At 39.7% G+C, this 24,523-nt stretch overlaps 1 protein-coding gene across 5 annotated transcripts in view; it reads left to right on the top strand.

Moving 5' to 3' along the window:
* EBF1 (EBF transcription factor 1) overlaps positions 1-24,523 on the top strand; it is a 270,249-nt gene that overhangs the window by 166,372 nt on the left and 79,354 nt on the right. For 3 of the 5 annotated variants that reach the window (XM_026858390.1, XM_026858393.1, XM_026858389.1), the window contains exons 3-4: positions 1,101-1,182; positions 9,143-9,284. In XM_026858390.1, the coding sequence (XP_026714191.1) occupies positions 1,101-1,182; positions 9,143-9,284 (224 nt within the window). The remainder of the gene's footprint in view (positions 1-1,100; positions 1,183-9,142; positions 9,285-24,523) is intronic. The other 2 variants (XM_026858392.1, XM_026858391.1) reach the window with 1 other exon arrangement.

The raw sequence follows: 24,523 nt of genomic DNA, 5'->3' as shown, positions 1-24,523 counted from the left end.
ATTCTGCTGACCTAGCATTTGGTTTGGGTGCTAAAAGATGGATGCTTGCAAAAGTTAACTTTCTGATTTAAAGTAAAACAGGATCAAACAATTCCCTGCCCCACTTTTGGATATGGAAAGAGGTCAGATTAGCTTCTGCTTAGTCAACTGATGGTTATTGCAAGTGTAACACTGCTCTGTCTGGTTGCACTAGGTTTTAAACTTGCTATAGGATTAAATTTTGCATGGCTGAGCTTTAGTAGGCCTTAGTCTGTAGTTTATTTTGGACAAAAGGTTGATAAACTTTGGCTCACAAGGAGGAAGCCTGGAATCTAAGACCCACTATTATTCATTGACGCGTCTTTATGAGTTTACAGTCCACTGATGCATAACACCGAAGGAAATATTTTCAGTAAAATGTTTGCTTTTTTCTTTGGCTTTGTAAAATGCAATGTCTTTTCTTAGAGATATATGTCAGGGTCATATAGCTACTTCAGTGAACTGTGTATGGTCAGGAAACAGACTGCATTGAAAATATTTCATTTTTCTGTGAAGTCTTTTTACCAAGACTTCCCCCCTTCTCCTCTCAGGGTTTTGGTCTCCCACTAACCAGTATTTGAGCGTTAATTTCATGTACAAACTGGGTTTAATTGTGGAAGGGAGATTTCAGATGTATGGAACATTTTCAGTAGTTTTGTGTTAAATGAAAATTTTCACATGACAGCGAACTTGTAAAAAAAATTCCCTTATACATGAGGGAATTTTCTTGGCTGGCATTTTTCTATCCTGTTTTTGCTGTACTATATATATGTCCCTTACTTCCTTGCTGCTATGGATGGCACAGTGAAGCTGTGAGGGAGGGACTGACTCTGCAAAATTTAATGACTCTGACACAACAGATCTATTAATTCGATGCTTAAACGTTTAGCATGAACTTACATATTTTGCTGGATTGGGGCCCATGTAAGCTCTGCTCCCTCTTTGGATGGTCAGTGGGATGATTTGTCTGTGTTCAGAATACTAATGTAAATAAGGCTTTGTTGGACCAAATGTGCATATGTTACATAGTACTACTGTGCACTGTTCATAAGATGTTAATGTCTGTTTCTCTTTCTCCACAGGTTCTTCTTGAAATTTTTCCTCAAATGTAACCAAAATTGCCTAAAAAATGCAGGAAACCCTCGAGACATGCGTCGATTCCAGGTCAGTCAGACATGCTTCCTCCTTTAAAAATCAGCAGCTGTCAGGGACAGAAGTACTTTGACCCAAACTAACCTAGTAATTCACTGGAAGATGCTAAAAACATAAGGTCACAGAATATTGCCTGAGGACTTCTTGTCACAGCAGAATCAGCAGGAAGTAGTTCGGTTTTCTTGCGCTGGACAAGAGAACTCTTGGAGATAATGTCACCTCCATGGGAAGTGAAAGTGTGAAAAGGAAAAATCAAAATGATCTCACTATTGTTTGAGGTTATGGGGCTACCCTGTTCCGAGATATTCCCTTCTACCTGGGGAACTATTTGCCTTCATGTAAACACATGAGCACCATGTTTAGTGGAAAGGGCAGAGGAGGATATAAGAGCAATTAATAAAATCAGGCTTGTGACTACACTTCAGCAGTTATTCTTCAGCAGTGTTAAAGACCCATAAATGTGCATCACTGGGATGAAGGGCCATCCCTGTAATTGGCACTTGGAAAAAAAAAAAAGCTCCCACTGGCTGTATCTTTCTTGGGCTGTTTTAGGCTGGTATTTCCCTGCTGTTGCAGCATGTGACAGTGGGGCTTAGGAACTTTAGTGTCAGCGCAGCTCCAGATGGTTAAGGACAATTTTTTATGCTGTGCCTATGTCCACGACTACTTTTGGGATCAGGTACCTCACTGTCCCTTGGGAAGATGGTCTGCACTTGCCTTCCCCAGTGCTGGCAGCAGAGTGGTATGGTGGCAGTGCTGAGAAATTGTTGCTCCAAGCCCTTTATTGAAGATGTGGTCCTTTGACTGTGACAATAATGCTTTACCTGAGAATGTGCTGAATAAAAATATGGACTAGAGAGGCAAAGGACCTTCTCTTTTAATAGGATGAGTGTATATGGCCCAGGGAGAAAACATGATAGAGTCTGTCAGTGGGGATTCACCTCAGGGTTCTGAGAAAGAAATGTGAGATTTGTCCCATAGACTACATGGGACTCTGGGAGAACACAACTCCAAAAGACAGCTGCTTTCTGCAGTACCTCAGGACCTTGTTTGCTCTTTTCCAGCATTGTAGCACTTAAATAAAATTTCTAGATGCTATGTAAATGGTAATATTATTTATATGTAGAACATATGTCTTCTGTTGAACTGCTTAATTGCAACAATTCTGGAAAGCAGAAGGGTGTTATTTACCCCTCTGAGCATAAAAGTGCAGAAGTGAGGAGATGTGGCCACAGGGATTAAATTAATCAGTGTAAGAGCTAGCATTAGCATGGCAGAGCCCTCGGCTTCTCACCCTACACTCCTCTCTCCGTTACGTTTCTCCTGTGATTCGAGAGGGCATTATCACTGAAGGAGAAAGTAGAAAAAGGACTCTTACCAGCACAGGGATTTAGGCCAAGCAGTCACCCCTGGGGCCTGTCAGAGCTTGCTTTGCAACATGTACACTCTGCTGGATTTGTGCTCGTCCAGGCTCGAGGCTGATTTTCATATGGTAATGCCTTTGCGTGTTCTCTCAGAACAGCAATCAGGAGCCTGTGTCGGCGAGTAGGTAGGACATAGGAAAGGTGGTTGATCTCTTGACTTGTAAAGACATTCTGTCATACAAACCCAGCTTCACAGCAGTTGAGCTTTCCATGTGTAAACAGAGACTGCTTAATTACACAGGTCATGTCAATTAGTGTGACCTTACCATTTTCTAGAAATTCATCACCTTCAGCCGAGCGAACCACTCATACTATAATACAGGGTGGTATTGAAGCTCGTACCCATCTGTTAAGTGCCCAGGCTTATTGTTTTACAATAGCTGCTTTTGTGGTCTTTTGGTTTTGGTTTGTTGTTTTTTTTTTTTAAATTTTGAACTTGTTACTCTTTGAGCAATAGCCTTCTCGAAATAAAACAGAATGCTTCTCCAGAGTCCAGGTTTCATTTATCATTTTTTAGGGTGTAAAGGACCAAACATACATATAGTATCTCAATGATATGATGCACCTAGATGTTTGAGACAATGTTGTGTGGGAACCAAATGAAGTTTGGGCCCCTGTGAAGTCAATGGAGGGTTTGCTCTCAGCTACATTTGAAATATTGCCGGTGACTTACAAGGTCTCTAATAGTTATATCAAAGTTCTTGTTAAAAACCATAAGAATAAGGTATTTCCAGGTACTTTTAAAATAGTAGTATACCCTTTTTACACACACAAAAATGGAGCCTTTCCTGTTCTTTACTCCATTCCCCTACCTGTGCTGGACTGTTAAGCTGTCCAGAAGTTTTTCCATTTTTTGGCCATGGTCTCTAATTCATCAGTCCCCAAAAGTTGCTAGGAGCTGTTAGAACAGATTGTGATTTTGGTGGGACAAACAGTGAAAAGACAGGGATACAAGTCTTGCACTATCTAAGGATCAGCCTTGTGGTAAGTTTATTTTCTTAGTAGTTTTGGGTTTTTTTTCCTGCAGCAGGGAATTGTCTGATTATTATATGGTATAAGAGAGTTATATAAGAGAGGGAAGAGGCAGAGAATGTGTTGATTCAGGTCACCTGTGTGTGAAGCTTCATTCAGACTCACATACAGAAATTAATTAGGAAGTCTTATCCTGAACTTTCCTTGCAAATGTGGTAGTGTGATAAGCCTAACATAAAAGCAGTTGCGAGCCTGGAAGGACATACATTTCTCTGCAAGTCTGAGATGTCCAGGCATGTAACAACTGAAGTGGTGTCGAGTGCCAGCAAAGGTGTGTGCTGGAGCAGTGCGGGCCCTGGCTACGTTAGTTGTTGTCTCTATTAGCAGATGGAGACAGTCAGACAGAAGTCAAGTACTATGCAGGGAGTCAAGACAGTTGAGTTGAGTGTTCAACTGTACTACAAACTCCCTGCTTGTGAGGAAAATAATTTTATCTCTGTGTTTCATCAGCCGAACTGAACAAAACTTTTGGTGATATCACATATTGTCACCTTTGTCCAGCCTTGCCTTTTTATTCCAAAAACCCCATGGAGCAGGTGCTCAGTCTGGTTTGGCATTCTTCATAACAATAAGTCATCGGTCTTGATCGGATGGGCTGTAGTGCCCCAATTAGTGATAATAATAATAATATTAATAATAATAAGTAGATGGTATCATGGGTGAACTCTGCACAGATTTTATTTTTCAGCACTAAAAACTCATTCATACAACCTAAACAGTTTTGTATGTTATTGTAATTAATGAAACCCAGGTGCCCTAGTTATCTTGTTGTTCTTGTTTTAGTGCAACTACTTGCAAACTGACACGTGTCAAGTTTTAATTTAGAGGAAACTTTCCAGACTGAGTCACTGCATAAAACCCCAAACATTCATTTATTATGAAAACCTTGTAAGTCACTTAGAAATTGCCTCGCTGTTTGATTCTGTTACCACAACCTCTTCCTCAGCCTAGGCTGCTAGTTTGCCTCCATGGGATGCTGCCACTCATGTTTGAATTGAAGCCACTTGTGTCTTATTGCAAATTTGCATAAGAGACAGAGATGATGCTTCATGAATCCCAGATAATGGAATCTGGACATGAAGGCTCCATCCCCAGAGAAGGGAAAAGGCAAAAAAAAAAAACCTGCTGAAAAATCGCAGTGAGAGATGTGGCCCAATTCAACAAGGTAATTAAGTGCCCGGCCTGTCCTTGAGCACGTGAGCAAAATTACTGAATATATTGTACTTACATGCTTTAAGTTAGGCACCTTTTTAATTCTTAAATCGAGAGTGATTTTTAGTTACAACAATAAAGAAGTCAGTGCATTGTAAGAAGAGGTCACCAAGTGGGGATGAAAATAAAGATGTTTCATAAGACGTTTCTGCATAGCTTTCAGAAGAGCAGCAAGCACTAGAGTTACAGGTTTAACACTAATGACACACTTCAGACCTGGAAATCATCTTAATCAGATTTTCTCTGCTTTTGCCACTGGATGTTAGGGACATCGCAAAAATATCAGTTCCCTCACCATACATTGGAAGAAATTGAAAGCACAAGGAACATGCTATGTCTTAATCAGTTAGCAAAGCTTAATGGGCTGTGGTTAAAAATGAGGAGTCATGCAATGCTTAATTTTGATGTATTAGGTGAGGTACTATAACAAATAAACAGGCCGAGTGCTAAACGTGGATAAATAGCTTGATCTCCAGGCTCCTGGTCTCTGAATTTTTTTTTTTAAACTAAGCTCCAAAGTATTCACAAACTGAACTATTTAATGGCAGGCAGAATAATTCACAGAGCCATGATACGTTAATGCAGTTGATAGTGCCAACTTCATTGAAGAAAGTTGTAAACCACTGTATTTCTTTCATACCTCTGTCTCCCCTGGTGTTGATACAGGATTTAAATTCAAAATCTATGAAGGGCTAAAGCTAAAGCTCAAAATCATTTTCCATGTTTGCCTGTCCCAAATTAAAACTGTGTTTTGTTGACAAAATTTGGAAAGGTTTGAGATTTGGCAGGCCTGGTTGTCCCTGTGCTTACATTAATGTGTCAGCACCTCATTAATCATTTATTAAACTGTAGTGTGCTTTTCCCTCTTGCTATGGTCTGTGTTTTAGGATGCCTCAGCGCCCATTCCACATATACTTTGGCTCTCCCCTCCCCCTAATTTTATGATTTCTCCACAAATTAGTTTTAGCATGTGCTTTAACTTGAACATATCCCAGTCGTTTCAAAATCAAAATGAGGAGAGTGTAGTATTTTTTTAGATTAAAAAATATGAGTAGAACTTGTAAGTATGTAAGTGCTCTGTAGCTTTCCAAGTATGTAACTGTGGCACACAATATTCAAGGTGTATTATTTTGTCTGCTAATAATTAGGGGCATTAATACTTTGTTAGTGCAGTGTATGTTCAGTATTCTTGTATTAATGAGATTTTGCGTTTAAAGAATTAAGCAGTAAGCGTGTGCTGCTTCTTACAGGTGCACTATGAATAATCATTTTTTTTTCAGACAGATACATAAGAGTAACCACCTTTTTTTCTGCGTTTCCTGAAACTGGAAACAGTTTCTCTTGGGGATTCCTTTTATAGTTTCTTCTGCTAACGACACTGAAGAACCACACCAATGTGGTCTCTTTGTAGTAAATCAAACTCTCTGTTCAGGAGGTAGGTAGGAAGACACTGTTAAGTAATTCAAAATATGTTGCATTAACAGTTGCGGAAACCTGAAGGAGGGGGTGGTGTGGAAATTTGTGTGAGTAAATCTACATTTAAACTGACCTCACTAGGATTGTTTCCTCGAGTTTTTCCCTAGAAAGGTGCATGTATAGCAACAGCTACTTGTATATATGGTTTTCACAGGTTTGAGACCTACCTTGCTATTATTCCTCTTGACTTGTTATTTTTCTGGAATCTTATTTCTAGAAATGTTCAAAAGTTTCAGTTTCAGCATAGGATTGATCAACTTCAGTGGGAAATCTGTGTGTACCTGTTTGGTTTCAGGACTGGGGAAAATATTTTATGTTGTAGCCATTGTTAGTAATTGTACTAGTGTTAATTCTCATAGGCATCTAAAGACACCCATAGAAGAAGATTAGGAGCTGGCATAAATCATGGAGCTGTGACAGGCAATGCCAGCTAAGGATTTGGCTCAAAATCCCAGGTGCAAAGAATTTACAATGGTTGCAAGTGCACAAATAAGATTGCAAACCCTGAGCCACTTACTATAAGATCATATTTTATTGAAAATATCATAAACTTTATTCTATCCCTCAGGAATGCAATGGATAAATTACTTTTGAAATCCCTTTTGGAATTTTATATATAGGGCTTGGGTTTTTTTTTCCCCTTAGTTTGATTTCAGAAAAACTTGTCTATAGTATTTGGTGCTTTCTTTTTCCCAAATTTCCATCTGTAAGAGCTCTTGAATCATTTATTCTGTATTTTAATATCTTTCACTTAAAACACACACAAAAACCTATTGCCTGGAATGCCATTCCGAGGGATGGTTTTAGGATCCTTTAGATGTAAACTACCCTCTTTTGTATTCCTCTTTTTAAAGACAAAGACTTCAAGATTAGCTGTGGACAGTTCAGCATCTTTGCTTACTTTATATTTTTGAGCATTTTAATTGGTGGTCAGAAATATGTGGAAAATTTTTTCTTTCCCATTTTTTTTTTAGATCCAATTCAAGTGATGAAATTGAATTGTTGTAAGCGATCCTTTAAGTGTCCCCATTTGACCAACTTTGAGAGGCAGCAGCTTCCTGAGAGAGTTGAAGCAATGTTTGCCAATCCTTGTAAAGCATTTCACCTCTTCAGAGGCTAAAGCCTCTCAAAACCAAGAACAATTAAAGCGAGAGCCTTTCAGAGCGACTGGGGAATTCAGCAAAATAAATCAGAAATCCTCTGCCGTGGCTCTGGAGGCTTGCCTCATTATAAGAGCAGATCTATTAGCCCCCTTGCCATTGTCTTTCATTTCTCAAGTGAGGTGATTCTAATTAAATTAATCTGCATGTCAATCTATCGGTGATCAATCAAAAGGGCTGAGGTCCCCCTTTGCGGCAGTGTGCTTGCGGCTGACAGGGGCTGATAATGGAGGAAGAAATAAACTGTCGAGCAAAGTTAATTAGTCAACATAATAGGTGGATTAAACAGGAGCTGCTGATTGCTGTTTCACATGTCGAAGCATGAGGTGGGAGCTGAAACTGCAATTAACAGACAATTATTATATTTGGTTGTAAGAGGTCGCATGAATAAACATATCTCTATGGGTTTCAGTTTTTAATCCCTTTCCCTGTTTAATGTAAGGAGAAGTGTAGGTCATTTCTTCTTATTGTTTTAGTTGAAGTTTTTGAAGGCGATGTGTGCTGCTGGCAAACCAGCAGCCAGCTGAAGGCCAAATCTTTGACGGGGGTAAAACCCTGGGAATGCCATACTTTGTTGGGAAAAGACTGTGGGAGGGGGTGCCTGGATGAAGAACAGGGAAACTATGAGGTCGCTGGATCAGAGTGGGGTGGGAGAAAACCTGGTGTGATGAGCTTGCATCTCTACCAGGGATTTGTCCCATGCATCCCCCCATTTCCATTTTCTCCACAATGGTTCGTGGCTTGGGTGCCCTCAGCCTGAGCAGGGATTTCCTATAGGATGGTGCCTGCTGAGCCTCCATGTTGACAGGTCCCTTGGACACCTCTGAGCAGTTGGGTCTTCTACTCTGGACCCAAAACCTACCTGTTTGCCCCCACTGGGTTGGCTGCTCTCCCACACCGAGCTGCTCTGGGGAGCAGAAATGTCGGATCCTGCCTCCAGGCAGTGCTTCTCTGTGTCGCTCCCCTCACCTCAAACCACATCCCAGGTGTTGACATTGAGATAACTTGAGAAATACAAATAATTCTAACGCTGGATGAATAAGGTTGTGTTCTCCAGATCAAGACCCCACTGTCAAGCGTGTGTGTGTACACAAACATGCCTATACGTACGCCCTAAGATAGAGCTTGGGGGAAATTTGGGCAAGTCCAACAACCTGTAGTGACTGTACTGCGGGGAGAGCAGTAGTAAAGGGGAAGGGGGAGGCATGCAACACCTCCCATTACAACTTCACAAAATATACTTTTGTTTTCTTTTATTCTGAATCGATTCTCATTTGCAATGTCAACAGCCCTATCTACTTCAGCATGGAAACTGAAGGATAATTTAGGGTGAAACACAGCTGCCCTTGTATATAGGGGAAAAAATACTTAATAAAGATCCTCTTGTTAAAATGATGGTTAACAGCGTGCCGTCTGCCATGCAGCTACAAACTCTGCAATTTGACTTAAAACTGCATCAAAAGCTTTCGATGCCAAAGACCCACTCATCAATAGCGTCTCTTGTTAGATTTGTACAGCATAAGCACCAGTTATTATGCGAAATAGCTATGCAATTTTCTACAGCTCCCAGCTGTTATTTATTTAACTGAGTTTATTACACTCTGTGCTTCTTAAAAAACATATATATATATCTCCAAATTTTCCTCCATTTTGCTCTTGTGCTTGCAGGTTGTGGTGTCTACAACAGTCAATGTTGATGGCCATGTGTTGGCAGTGTCGGACAATATGTTTGTACACAACAATTCCAAGCATGGGCGGAGAGCTCGAAGACTTGATCCCTCGGAAGGTACGCCTTCTTATCTGGAACATGGTAGGCATATCATTTTCATTGGTTGGCATTGCTACTTTAAATGTGGATTTATTTGGTTTATGTCTGTGGCAACTGGTTTCAAATTGTCCTGTAAGAGTTTATACCTTTGGGACCAAGTATTTTAAAGAGACTGGTCACCAGACCAAAGGGGGAGTTTTTCAAGCAGGTCAGCCCTAAATGTAGTGAAATGACAAACCAGTAAGCAAATATGGGTGTGGAGTTTGTCCTGTGTGTCAGTGAAGTGTGGTGACTTTTTTTTTTTTTGGTTGCGTCTATTCGGCACCCAAAACTGGAGTCTGATCTTTTCCAAATTGGCTTGATTTTTGGCCACACATCTTAAAGATTTTGCATATATTCTGAAGTTTTCAGCACCCAAATATCAGATTGGATTTCTTCTGTCTATCGAGTTCTGAGCTTTAGGAGATCCAGCTGTTCCTTTGAATTACCCTAAATGAAAGCAGAGCCCTTTTGGAAATCCATCTGCTTGCTCAAGCCATGGATGGATGTTCTCTCCTGGCTCCAGCTGTGCCAGCTGAGGAAGCTGCTCTTCACTGCATGCCATAGCTGCCTGTCTCTCCTCCCTGCTGCAGTCTATTCTCCACCATGAACATGCCAGCTAAGATGGTTGTCTGACTGCTCCCTAGTCTCCTTCACTCCAAAGAAATTCATCTGAGTTAAACTGTTTAAATAATAACTCTTTGCCAATCTATCTTAGTTTGCTGAAATGATTGAAGGAGAAGTGGTGCAAGGCAATTTGGCTTTTCTGAAAGGACAGTAAACCCCAGCAAGGGTGGAATGGAGGCACATGGCTGGAAGCAGCCTGGAGGACAGTAATCTTTTCCGTAATATCAGCTGGTCCTGGAAGAGAACACTGCTGGTGACTGTAGGTGCTTAAAATGGGAGTTGTTGAGTGCAAATGTACTTTGAAAAATCTGGATTTGATTAATGTTTTGTTTTGCTCTTTGTCCTCAAATTGATGACTCCTACTGAAAAGCAAAACAAAAACAGAGGGCATTTCACTCCCCTCTCCCTGTTCCAGCTTGGTAGAATAGCTCTTTGTCTTCAAAGCATTTTGTAATCCTAAATTCAATAGGTGCTTGCTCCCTCTCAGAGATGTGTACCCTCAGCTTCCATTGAAGTAGTTGAGTGTAGAAGGCACCAGTCCTTTATGCTGGTTTGTTTCACAAATATTTGCCAAGGATCTGATGAATAATTAAATAGATTTTTCCACAGAGTTTGAAGAAACCAGATAAAATTTTCTCTGGGAAAGCGAATGCCACTCAGAAAAATGTTAACTAGATATGTTAAAAGAAATTATTAATACTGAGAAATGGGCAAATGTGTGGGTTTCGACTCACAGTGGATTTCTGTGGAAATAGCTTTCTATTCTGTTCATGCTTTCAGGCATCAGTCCTGCAAGCACTTATGCATATATTTAAGATTATCCACACATATGGTCCTGTTGGGATCAATGAGGCTTCTTGTGTCAGTAAAGTTGAGGGTATTGATAAGTGTTTGCAGAATCAGGTCTGTAGTTCACACTTACTAACCTAAAATTCTTAGCTCAGCAGCGTTTCTCATTATATAAACATAACTTACATCTGTATTTATTTAGCTCTAACTTTTTATGTAGGCTATGAGCCATTTTCAGCCATAATTCATGTTACAGAATTTTTTTTTCATCCTGCCAACAACCTAATTTAATAAACAAACCACTGTCATAATTTTTGCTGAATTTTTGTAAAGAATGTACGAACTCTGTCTTTATTAATTAGCAGAAGGCAGAACAAAAGGAAGCATCTATCTGTTCAACTTCACAATCTTTCCATTAAGTCTAGTCTTAAAAAAAAAAAAAAAAAGAGATCCTATTTTTTATATTCCTACAAAAGTAGATGTCATCCTTTTTTTAAATTTTTTTTTTTTCCCCTCCCCATTGCAGTCTTCTCAGTGCATGCTTTTGGTCAAGGCAATACTTACTTTCTCATACATAAATGTTCTTATTCTCATGCATGGTGTAATAGCATCTCACTTTACTATAGCTATCGTTCCCACTCCTAGTACCTGAAGGATTCTGTTAGCAAAAAGGAACAAAAAAAAGATAATGCTATGCTTGCATATCTATTCAATCCCTAGTTACTATGCTAACATTAAAAATCAACATCTGCAAAATATCTCCATGTGTACATTTTGTGGGAAAGGTGATTTTTCTAATCTACTTTCTCAGGCATCTCTCAAGCAACTTTATAAAGCAACCACTAGTAACTTCTTACTTTTGAATAGCCACCTCCACACTACAAAAATGCACTCTTTCCAAAGGCTCGGTGAAGCCTTTCTTTTTAACTTAAATTCTTCAATCCAGCTCTCCAGAATTCTATGCACATTTGAGTCCAAGTTACAGGAAAAAAGAAAATTAAAAAGAAAATCCAGTAACTGTTTTAAATGTTGTTGTTAGATGTCTAAAACACTTAACTGAATGAAAAAAAGAGATAGGAAAAGTCCCAAACTGGGCTCAATGCTATTGAATTTTGGGCAACCACCATGAATCTTAGACCCATTGGAACAGATGCGTTTCCTCTACTCAAATAAATTGTTACTTTTAGTTTGAGTGCTGAAGTATATTATTTTTCTACAGTTTTTGGAATTTTTATCTTGCATAATATCTTCAAGTGTAAGTAACAGAGACAGTTTGTTTGCCTTTCCTCTTTCCAGCTTTTCTACCTCCCTCAGGGCAAGGGCAGACTGACCTGAGCGCTCTCTGTAAATGGTGAAATGGGAGGCTAATGTAGTCATGGCTAGTTTGTCTCTGGTTTAGTGCTCTGGAGAGCAACTTCTGATCATAGGTTTTTAAATGCTGGGATCTAACTATAATATGCCCTTGACCAAATGTATTTCTGTGTACTTTTGTAGATGTTTCAGTCTATAACAAAAATATCTGATTGCAGTGGAGATGAATGCCTGGCTGTGTGAGGACTGGGGAAAGGGGAGAGGGGATGTAGCAACGTGTACTGGTTGCCTAGTTTAGTTAGACAATATCCAGCTTATTTTTCCTTGCCAGGCTGTGTTGGAATGTGCTGTTCTTAAACATGGAGTTGCAGTTTATTTGACTCCTAAAAGAGACTTTGGGTGCCAAAAAGCTGGAAAGAAAGCTTTACCTCCTGAGGCATTCAGGAGCCTGGTGTCTCCACATTCAGGTTTTACCATCTCATTAGCAGGTAGCCTGGATTATTTTGGGGACATCCAACACATCTCTATTTATATCTTGCTTGTCAGACAGTAAAATGAAAGTTCCTTTTCGTAGCTTGTCTCTGAATTTAACTAGGAACCTAGATCATGATTTTGTATCCACACACTGTCCTCCTTGAAACCAGTGGGTTAAGAAGCTTGTATTTCAAATAAATATATCTATCTTTCAAAAGTAATAGCTGGGAGAGGCCAATTATTTCATACATCTCTGTGTGGTATAAATAGGGTAAGCCACAGTAATCTGTGGTTTTCAATAATTATCACTTTTTCATTCACAAATAGTTGTATTCTCACTTGTTTTATATTTATGGTAAACCAGAAAGCCAGTGTGGTTGACCTTTCTAAATTGTACATATATAGTAAGATGTATACTGAAGAGCTAGTAGGCTCCAACCAGTAGAATGTATTTCAGCTTGTAGATCATTCCAGGGTGTCAATTTTAAAAGTAAAATCTTTCTGATGCAATTTAAGTGACTAGCTTATGGAAGGAGGCTTTGCAACAACCCTTTTCAAGTTTACCAGCATGAAGTCCACTGCTGCAGATGTCTGCAAAGTTTCCCGTTAAAACTCTCATATTGCTGCAAAGTAAAAATTCTTTTTTTTCCCCCCAAATCTTTGAATGGCTTTACAAGAATGTAAAGCCAATTGCAGCATCGGTTTCTCAATTATTTTTCCTCACTGGCAGAATGCAATGCCCTCGAAAAATGATAGTCCCTGAGACCCTGTCAGTTTGCATGCTCTAACACTTTATTATCTAATGATCTAATATGCAACAAGGCAAAGAGGGGGTGCTTATCACCCTGACAGGATGCCTAAGAGAAGTGACTAAATTACTTTATGTACCATTAGCGCTAGCTGCCACGGTGAACTCACTGTGAGCATTTATGCAAATATTCCTGAATACATTCAAGTGGCCTTGTCAGGAAGACAACTGACAAGCAGCTTAAATGCTTGCATTTTTAAAGGGACACTTTTAGTTCTTTTTCTTTTCCTTCCTCCTCTTCCTCCTTCATAGGAGAGCACTGAAGAACTAGGTGATGGTGAGGTTTGCTGGCAATTTGATTCTCAGTCAGTTCAACAGCAGCAAAAGATGAAAGATGCAGGGTAGAAATAGGGACAAAATATAAGATGTGATGCCAGAATTTGCAGGTGGAAGCAGAGACAACCATGATTTCTAAAGCAGTGTCCTGCCATTATTTTAATATGAAATATACATAAATCTGTGCCTGGATTATTTGATCGCTCTATTGTGGTACCTGAGACAGTCAAGCTTTTACAATGTTGTTTCAGTTCATGATAATAATGAGTGATTCAGCCCATTTGCTGTCTGCAGGTGCAAAACCTCCTACATTAAGTGTAGTGGTTGCTGTGCCTCAGCTGGGTACGTCAGGTAGTTCCTCTCATCAGCAATGGGGCATTTAAAGAGCTTTTCTTGCCAGTCCTGTCCATCTTGGGCAATCTGACAGCCCAGTCACCACAGTAGGCACATTCACAGATTTTCCACTAAATCTTCAGATTTGAGAACAAAAATGATTGCTAGGCTGTGTCTTAGTTGATTAGATATTTTCTATTTAGGTGAATAAAAAAGGGAAGTTTTTTTCCCCACCTTATAAACTATTTTGAGAGGATGATCTTTAAAATCAAACTTTTGAGACGGACAGCCTTTAAGTATCATTGTTTTGTAGTCATTGTATACCTTGAATTTAGCTGGGCACATCAGTCAATGATTCCTGAAAGTTTCTCAGAAATCTGACTTGGTGACCTGGTTCTTGTGCTGTAAGTGGCTTTGCCACAGCGTTAACCACTATGTTTTTGGCAGTGTGGAGAGTCATGAAGAGGATGCCCCTACCAGCTCTGTTTTAATCATTTCAACCTGAATCCCTTGGTGTTGCATATGTCCATGCTAGCTGATGAAATACAAGACAGAATACTGACTGAAGAATTCTAGCAAGTTGAGAAAGGTTAATCTTCAAAACTTGATATATTTTACCCTTAGATGGTGTAGATTCAGATTCTTAAATCAAAATTAAGGACTACTGCATTCGCAGACTGGCCAGGTTTAAATAAAGAAACTAATGTTTGACTTGTTCCATCTATGAGTGGAAGCACCTTTTATTTCTTAGTGCTTCATTTAAGAGGGTTTTCATGATTATGTGAAAAATATAAACACACAAGCTTTTTCTGCACCATATCATTCCATATAGAGAAATGCAGTGGACTTGATTTATTATTTAGAAGGGAAATATTGAAAAAAAATATTAGGATTCTACCACTCTACTTGAGGGGATCTTGTATGTTATGCTGAGTTATGTCTGCTTTCTAATTTATTTTCTATGAGGGAAGAATACCTAGGGTTGTTGGACATCTCTATGCATACACAAGGGAAAAAAATGTGACTTTCAGAACATTGCACAACATGGATAGTAATAACAGTAAGTGAGCCTTGATATACTGAAGGATTGCAAAACTTCAAGCTGGAAATAATTTTCTTACTTTTGCCAAGTTGTCTTTTTCATATCAGTTCCTTCATAAATGCAGTGACTCATAAATTCAGGCAATTTTTTACATAATGGCTTGTTATGTGTTCTTGGAGCTTGACCTCACTGAGCGTATAATATTAACCTCTTCACTGCCCTGTGGACTTACTGTATGTTTCTAATATAAGTGAGCACACCAGGGCTGGATTAGTCCAGTATGTGTATTCAGATGGAGCTAGAGTATTTGTCCCTCTGAAGAGACAAAACATGGCCAGAAAGTTAAGGTGTTCATTTGAGAGAATTTGTTGATAAAGATTTCAGTATGATCTCAACAAGATTTTAACTCCGGGGACCACTGAAATAAGTTGCCAAAACAGTGGCAGGTTCTCTGCAGGTTGCAAAAGTTAAGCCAGGATATGGTAACTTCCTAAAAAGTATATGGCAGGTCAGAAGGAGGTTAAGAATTTGAGTAATTCCTCACCCAGGAATTGCTGGGTGAGGTTCTCTGGTGGGCGCTACGCAGTATGTCAGGCTGTGTGATCAAAACGGTCCCTTTGGGAGTAAAATCATGGGATCCATCAGGTTAGCAAAACACAGCAGAGCTCAGATTCCTACAGCTTCAATTTAGGTAGCCAAAACTGTGTTAACTAAATTATGCCCCATTGAATTATGCTGATGTCTTGTTTTTAATCTTCACCAGAGCAGAGTATCTGTCTGCAGCCCCAGACCCCTGCTTCCTCTCTGGATATTACTGAGAATTTCACAAGAACTGGGTGGGTGGGTAGGTGGAGCTGCCCTTTTTGCAGCTAGTCACGTCAAACAGAAAGCAGAAAACCTTCCATTTGTCTGGCTCATAAATCGGCCCTTAAGGAGAGGTACTGAAAACCTAGAAAATCTGCATGGAGCAGTTTTGATCTTTCAAAGTTTATTTTTAGTCTGAGGCTAAATGAAAACAAGATTTAAGTGATTTTCTGGGAGGCGGACTTTTTAATGGTTGATTTGGACAAGGAGATTCCAGAATTTCAGTTCTGCCATTAGACTGTAGGTATTTAATGAAGTTGAAGGTTTGAGTTTGTGATTTTTTTTTCATTGTTTAAATATTTCTTCATAACATACGTATACTAACAGTGCTGCCACCATGTTGCAGGAGACGTAAGAGATACCATTTAAAGTATTCTAGTATAAAAATAATTGCTGTTACATAATACCCATGAAAATACCTCCTGAAAAGTCAAGTTTGGGTACTGACCACAGTTAGAAAGTATTCCTGCTTGACAATCACTTATCGGGGATCTAGTGTCACATCTAATTGAAAAAGGAAAAAATGCTACAATGGAAGTGGGAGACACCTTGATTTTGAAAAGATAAGGTGTGGCAGTTTCTACCCATATGCAGCTGCCCTTTATGTTTTTCAAATAAATGAAAAATAAAACAGCCCTTCCCCCAGAATATCTAAACGATGTCAAGCTGTGATGTGTTGTTACTCTCTATTGTTATGAGGATGTCATGAATTCATGGAAAAATAGTACCTGGATGAAGGTAGAGCACATTTTGTGAATTTCCCAGAGGAGCTTTCAGAACTGTGCTCCCAAAATTGCAAAAAGAAGAAAACATGGGGAAAACGGTCATTAAAATTTGACAAAGATTTGTGTGGAAAAAACTTTTGTTCAGGCAGACAGATAAGGGAGAAAAGTTCAGATGGAAATTCTCCAACCACCATGAGAGTTGACTCTTACTTGGAGAGTTAGACCAACCACTTTCTGAAGGTTTGAGGTTTCTCTTCAGACCTCAGAGGAGTCAGAATACAGTTATGCAAGTAGAAAACCTTACCTACACTGTTTGGCGGAAACTTCACAGCTACCAGTACAGGAATACATTCAGTAGCACTCAAATAGGCAATGAATATTCATAGATAATGAGCATTCATTACATTTCAATTTGCTTTGCTGGCCACCATGTCACTAATACAATGGCATCATAGGGGAGAAGAATGACATTAGGATTAGAGAAATGTTTGAGAGATTCTGCACCGTATGGCAGTGAAGTTCTGCCAGACCTTGTTTTTCCAACCTTCCCAGCAAATGACAAAACATTATATTCTTATAATGTCATTAATATTATTTCGCAATTCCTCTAACTTAGCTTTTTAATTATAGGATACCTTTATTGTTGTTATGTTGGGAAAAGATGTTTTTTCACTCCGGTCCCTTGCTTATTTGGGCAGAGTACAAAGGAAAAGGATTTTGTGAATTGTGGTTTGTAAATGAAGGCCGAGAACTAGTGATTCTTTGAGAACTCATCTGGATGTCATAAAAAGTCATGATTATCAAAGAATGGTGTGCACAGCAGTTTGCAGGTGTCTGGACACCTCCCAGTATTTCATGTTAGGCACCTCAGTATTTAAATACCCCAGAGCAATCCGTGATTATGAAAGGTCTCTGTTCCCATGGAACTTAATGTCCAAAGCTGTGAATCAGCTGAGGGCTAACAATCTCAGGATTAAAGTTTTGTTTAGATGCAAATTTTACATCAAATTGTAATTTAGAATATTCTGATTAGAAAACTTCACAAATAATGAACTTGGTATTTTTTGTATCTCAGGCTGCACATCTTCTCATTGAATGGTGAGAAGACCGATGTGAGCATTCAAGTCTCTCTCTTACTGTCCATTGGGAGGTGCCTGCCAAGTGTTTCTCCAGCAAAATGAGTATTTGACAAAGCACCTCCACATCCGAGGAAATGATTTAACAGCATAAACCAGGAAACTGATGCAGAAAATGGAACCCACCAGGGTGGGATGTTTGGAGTGGTTATTCTAATCTGGGATGCCATCTGAAAATTATTAATGTTAGTGGTAAAGAATAAAAATAAACTACTAATAATTAATATTGGAATGGAGACAGGCATTGTGTTTGGCCCAGATCCAGAATACAAGGAGTGTATGGCAATTGCAAAAAGCGTGCTTTCATTAAAGCCAGTAGTACAACTTCATAAAGTGTTTTTTAAAATCTTAGTCCAAACTGTTTGCTGAGCATAACCAGAAAGCTTTGTGTGTCACAATTAGTTCTTTCTGCTTCCCACCTTCATTCCACGAATTTATAGTTCTCTTTGTGGGAAAACAAATCTTTAGTGTGAAAGTGACTGTAGTATAAGCAGTTCTAGTTTATGACCTCACTGAGCAAAGCAAATAGGGTTAGGAAATTTATTAAAAAGATCAGGAATAAAGTTTTATCAAAAACTTGTCTGAAATTTAGCAATTTAAGTTTGTTTCTCAAAAGTAATTAAAACATTTAGATCTGCAAGTTAAGGTACGAGGGCCACTGTGAGATGCTTAACAAGATATTGTCCTTCGTGAAGTGGATGTTTAGGTCTTTCTGAGCTTCTCACACATTTTTGTGAGTCAAGTGGTCACCCAAAAATATAGGTGCCCCAAAACAATCTTTGTGGAAATTCTTGGACCTAAAGCCAAGCTCTCAAAGCACCAAGGTGCCTGAAGCTGCAAATAGGTGTTTAGTGGGATTTTTAAAATATTGGCTACAGAATTTCTATGTCTGTCTGCCACGTACTTTGAAAATTCCATTATCTCCTTACTGGAACCACTGGATAGCTGGGTGCTTCCAAAAACCTGGTCCCAAGTGCTGCAGAAACCTGTGTGCTTTTTACTGTACTACTGTTGAAGTGTCTGTTAGCAATGGGAATATAAGGACATTCAAAATTAATTATGATTGGTTAATACCATGTCATTATGGTTTTGTAGCAACTCTCTCAGAGGTTCTGTATCTATCTCATGAAAAAAGCAAGTGCGTTTCCCACAGAGGTCCCTTTTGGGTTGGATCTCCCCAGCTGTTGGAGACTGAATTGACAGCTCACATTGCTGCTTGCTGAAAACCCGGGCTTGCATATGGAATTCATAGGTTTGGTGTTACCTGATCCATGCTGAGAGCGAAGGCCAGCGCTCGGAGGTAAATTGTTGTGCCTGACCACAACACTGCTCATCTTTCCAGCTGCAGCTTCAGTTTGTGGGTTGGGGTTTGAGGTCACAGCGCTTTGCCGCAGTACGTTCAGGTGAGAGCATCGCTCAACTTCCTGGGCTCTTTGAGGAGATGAAGAGAGAGAAAAGAAGTATTTCTGATCAGGTTTGGCCCTTGGAGACACTGAAAAGTAAAGCAACCCTGATTAGGGGCCCTTTGGGAAAAATTATTCCATTCCTGGGATTGTGACCTTGAAGGCAATGATGAGTGCTTCCTCATTCAGTCCCGAGTCCGAACAGAGGTGCCTGCTGGAAAGCCCAGAGTCAAGTGTCTGTTCAATATTAGCTGCCAAATATTTTTTATGGGGTTTCTCCTGGCTGCTTCCTACCTATGATATCGCCTCACTGAGGTCCCTTGGTACTTTCGGGAGCCAGCGTGGAACTCCCGGGTCTCCGGGCCTCCAGAGGTGTCTGCCCATCTCTGCTCATTGTACAGAGGATCCTAATTTGGGCAGACTGCCTCACTCAGCCAGAGCTGGAATCGGACTTTTTACATGCTGCAATGCCTTAGGTAGGTGGTCTGAATATTACCCTAGATAAATAAATAAAAACATAGCACGACTTTATCAGACACGTTGAAAGAACAACTTCTCTAAGCGTTTGTAGGCTCGAGTCCAAAGTATTCACTCCTCAGATTTTCAGCGTGCTGGTTTTATGTGGTGTCATTGCTGGAGAGATACTATGAACTATAAATATATTTTTATACTTATGTTTTTGCAAGTAAAGCCTAAATGACTGGGAGGGGGTGCTTGACCCTGCATGCAGAGCAGCACAAAGAACAGAGGAGGAAACAGTCTGAAAGACACTGCACAGGAGAGACAAGGGGTTCTCAGTCTGCAACGCAATCAGGGCTTCTGCTTGAAATGCAATTCAGGTTACGCTGCTTCCATTTCTGTCCCGCTGCCATCACAAACACGGGCTGAGTGTAATATTGCATTCCTGAATCAAACCTCCCTAATAATAATAACAATGATAATAATAGTATCAATTGAATTCTTTTGTTTATTTTTCTTACCCACCTTTCCCATCCCAGGTAGTCATTAGTCTGCAGTGTATTTCAGGACAGCGATTTAGTTAAACCTTCTGATCACTGGTCTGTTACAGAAGAGCCAGATTCCCTACCTTTTCCCTTGGCTCAGGGCCTGGAAACCTGGGGCCATCCATCGGACCTTGGTCTCTCCGTTGGCAGCTCTGCGTAACCTGTCACAGAGACAGCCTGAGCACAATTTTTGCACATGATGAATATGGATCTTTGCTGCATCTGGCAGGCTGCAACAATGAATGCAGAAGACTGTCATTAATAGATAATAAAAGCAGAAAGCAACATTAATGGGAATAAGCTTTTCTTTTACTGGGACTGATTATTACTTTTTTTTGTTCTTGGCCTGTGACTAGATTGAGCTGCAAATAACAGCTACCAATGTTGTGTGCACGCATGTGTTTTGTTGTTGGCTGGTTTTTAATCTGGAGTATTTAACCATGATATCTTCAAAGTGTGATTGTGTCATACGTTCTCATACACTAATAGATTTCAAAGATGAAGAGCCTTGCTGCTTTATGTTTAGCCATGCCTTCATCTATAAATTTATGGCAGTATTATGGTTTAATGAATTGAACAAGTCCCAGAACAACAACAAAAATGCTTTTTTGTTTGAATTTAGATATTGTGTACTTTGTTCTTCAAACGAATAATAAAACCAATATGTTTCTGTAGTGGTAAACTTCAGGCTAACTTCATCTCACATTACTAATCAAGTACTCAAGGATATGTGTGTGCCCATATACATGTGTGTGTGTGTGTGTGTGTGGTAAACAGGCGCTTTCAGTCGTGGTGCTAGACAGAGGCTGAACATTCGTATTCCGATAGCGATAGGCAAACCTCCGAGAACAGATGGAGCAGAGTTCAGCACAAAGGTTTAATCCTATCAGGATGATTCCTGTATGGCCATCTGGATAATCCGGCGCACAAATTCAGTGCCTGTTAAAAATACATAGTAAGCCAAGATTAGCGTCACAGATTTTCCACTAGACTTGTTCATATTTGACTTTATGATTCTCAGACTCCAGAAAATTGCATTAGAGAGCAGCCTGTGATTTGTGAGAGAAATCAGATGAGGAATAAGAACTCTTAGGGTACTTGAATTTCCCTTGAAGAAACTGGATTACAAGCACTCCCTGTCCCTGCCACAACTGCTTTGTGTTTCTACGCGGGTTGTTCTGTTTCTGAAAGATGATTACTGTGAGCTCTCTGTTGTGGGCAGACTTACTCGATTCTGCTGAACAAAGAGACTTCAGCTAAAAACTAATTTTAGTTGGGGGTCTTGTTTTTATCAGGATGAAACAAATTCTTTGTTTGCTATAGAATCAATCTCAGGTGAACTTCTGGTTGTTGCACTATATAATATGGGGGTGTGTGTCTTTGTTTTCTTTGTGATGATGAAAGATTCTATAAAAGTTTAACTGATACTAATATTTAGTTTGGGGGAGTGAGAATTTAGATTTAGCTTGAACAATATGTTCATCTAGAATAGTTTCTGTGTGTCATCGACCAAACCTTGGCAGTGTGGCCATAACATACCAATGTACAGCTGAACATCAAGACTCACTGCTGTTGCACTTGGGATGCTGAGCTTTTTACACCTTGAGGGATGGGTTACTGTGGCTCAGGAGCTTTTATCGTGTCCTATGTTCTGACTCTAGAGAGAGATTTGCTGTGAGAGATTTACAGTTTTGTTAAGGTACTGGTGGAAAATAAAAGGGACAAAGTGAAACCAGGATGATGGTGAAACAGAACATGAATTTAGAAATAGCACCCGGCTGCCCTTCTGTTATGTTGAGATTCAGCAAAACACTAAACCACATCAAGGGGTTAACATTAAGAAAATGACTGGTTCCATCCAATAAAATACTTTGCTGGTTCAAGACTTTAGTTAGCAGCACTGAAGGAGCAGAGAGATAAATTAAGTAGGTTTTGGGGTATGCGAGCTATGCAGCGATGTTTGTTTTGACAAACTTTTAGGGTTGATTTATATTACACATTTTGGGCTTCCATTTGCAAGGTTGCCTTTATCCTCACCCAGAAATTGCATCAGTGCAACTATTTTTAAACTTTAGTGCACTTAAACAGATGCAGTCTCCTTTCTGGACAAGCCTATTGTTTTTAAAATAGTCAGATTGGCTTAGCTGGGCTCTGTAACTTCATCAGCGGAAGTTAAATCAGTAGGAAGCTGTTGAAATTGAAGTGGGAGAGGCATATAAGATTTTTGCACTGTTTTACTAACAAAGTCCACATTCAGATAAAATGGTGCAATCCTGTGCGTATATCACATAAGTGTGCCCTGCATACTATTGCCTTTGACTTCCCATCATTTAGCAACACTGTTCCTGTGCCTTTGTAAGTGACCCCATGGGATGGAGGAGGAGGAGGAGGAGGAGAGGAAATTGAGGAGCAATAATTTGGGGTCTCATAGTAAAGCATTTATCTTGCATGGGGTCAAAATGTGCCTGTGCATCCCTGCAGGAGGAGAGCACGCTGCACCAGTCACTGGTTTAATGCTTGGGTCTGAGCAAACTTGTCCCCAGTTGTGGAGCTGGAAGCGCTGCCAATATTTGGTAGGTTCTGAGCGATATTCTTGGATGCGCTGTTTCTCCTGCTGATCCAGTGTGTGTATATCCCCTGTGCAACCAAGCTTCCCAGGATAACGGAGACCGCGTCAGTGCTGAAGATGAATAGCTGCATCGGTTTAGGCAGAGTGCTGTTTGGCTGAGGCCCCTTCCCAGCAGTTTCTTCATGGCTGACTCAAAACAAAAATCTTCCAACTTTGGGGCAAAAATAATGAATGCAAAAATTATAGTTTAGAAGCTGCTTGAAATTTCCTAGAAATAAAAAGTCAGAACAATGCGTCAAAAAATTTCACAATAAAATTGTTAGGCTTCTTGAAAAAATAAATTTAAAAAATAGAGAGAGAGTGCATACGTATTTTTTTCAAGAATATATGTATTATTTATTTGTATATATATATATATATATATATATTCATGCTTTGAATTAACCTATATATTGAATGTAAGTAAATTTTTAACTGTTTCTGCAACACTGCATTTTTCTCGGAGAATTTATTATTTGCCAAACAAACATGATAGGTCTCTTTTGGAGGTCAAGTTTTACTGACTTGCAGTGAGATGCTAAGGACTCTTACTGTTTTATTAATTTTTGGAAAGCAGGGGGTACCTTCTAATTAAAAAACAAACAAGAAAAAAAACCCCAGAACTTCCTGTATGATGTGAAAATGTTTAAAAGAATGAACGAAAATGCATTTCTTGCATATATAGAGATAGCTAAACTGCATATATAGAGATAACTGAATTATTATTTTTACAGTAATGTTTTAAGTAAAATACACAGCAGATTTTTTTTTGTAACACATCTCTCATTACTCAGGATTGCCTCCTTTTTCCATGCAATCATTTTTCAGAGAGTGATCAACAACTGAAAGCTTTGGAAATCATTAAGGAAAGAGAAACACAGAGGACTCCAGGAAATGTAACTTTGCTAGCTGAGGCATCAGCAAGGATAAAAGAGAAACACTGGCTTAAGTATTGATTGTAGGTGGAATATTATGCCAGGTAATTTACATTTTCAGTTCCCATTAATGGGAACTGAGCATCCGAAATGTTAGGCAGAAAATCACAGCCAGTACCTTTAATTTCACTACTTGAAAATGGAAACAAAGGCAACCTTCCCTCCCTTCCCCCAACCTGGAGGGATTGCATGACATATATATTTTTGGTTTGGTGATTTCACCCAGTGCAGACGTCATGAAGAACCAGGAGGAGGTTGCCATTTTTGGCAGAGTGTTGTAATCTTTCAGGCTTGCAAATGGTAAGTCCCAAATATCAAGATGCTGTAAAGGAGAGAGCTGGGAAGGGGGAGCAGGGCATCACATCCTTGTGCCTGTGTTGCATAAAGCTGCATGAGTTATCTCCTCAAGAGGGAAACCTCTGTTACCCTGTTTCCTGCACAGCAGCTGCTTATTGTCAGGAGAGAATAGGAGAGAGAGCAGGCTGCGATATGAAAAAGGAAAGCAGGAAGATCATCACTGTACTAAGATAAACAGCAAATGCATTGTTTAACTTAAGAGCAAAGATTTAATGCTCCAGTACAATATGTAAAAACTCTGCCTCATTCCCGTACCCTGAAGTGTCTATGACTAACCCTTTGGGCTGGTCCTGCAGATTTTTCCCATCCAGGCTGGTTTGGTAAAGTTCAGTTGCTTTCAGTTGCTTGTTGGATACAGCTCCTGCCACTCCTCCACAGACTAGACTGGAATGGTACCACTGCGTGGGCACACAAAGTTTTTAGGTTCACCCTTTCAGCCTGCTTGAAGTAGGTGAGCAAATGATGGCAACTCCCGCTTCTCAGGAATGAGAATATTATTTTTTGGAAAAAAACAAACCGAAAACAGCCCAACTCACCCACCCCCACCCCT

Source organism: Athene cunicularia (genome assembly GCF_003259725.1).
Source record: "Athene cunicularia isolate RWA chromosome 13 unlocalized genomic scaffold, athCun1 chr13_part1, whole genome shotgun sequence".
In the NCBI taxonomy this organism is placed as follows: domain Eukaryota; kingdom Metazoa; phylum Chordata; class Aves; order Strigiformes; family Strigidae; genus Athene; species Athene cunicularia.
This window is presented reverse-complemented; position numbering and strand designations above follow the sequence as displayed.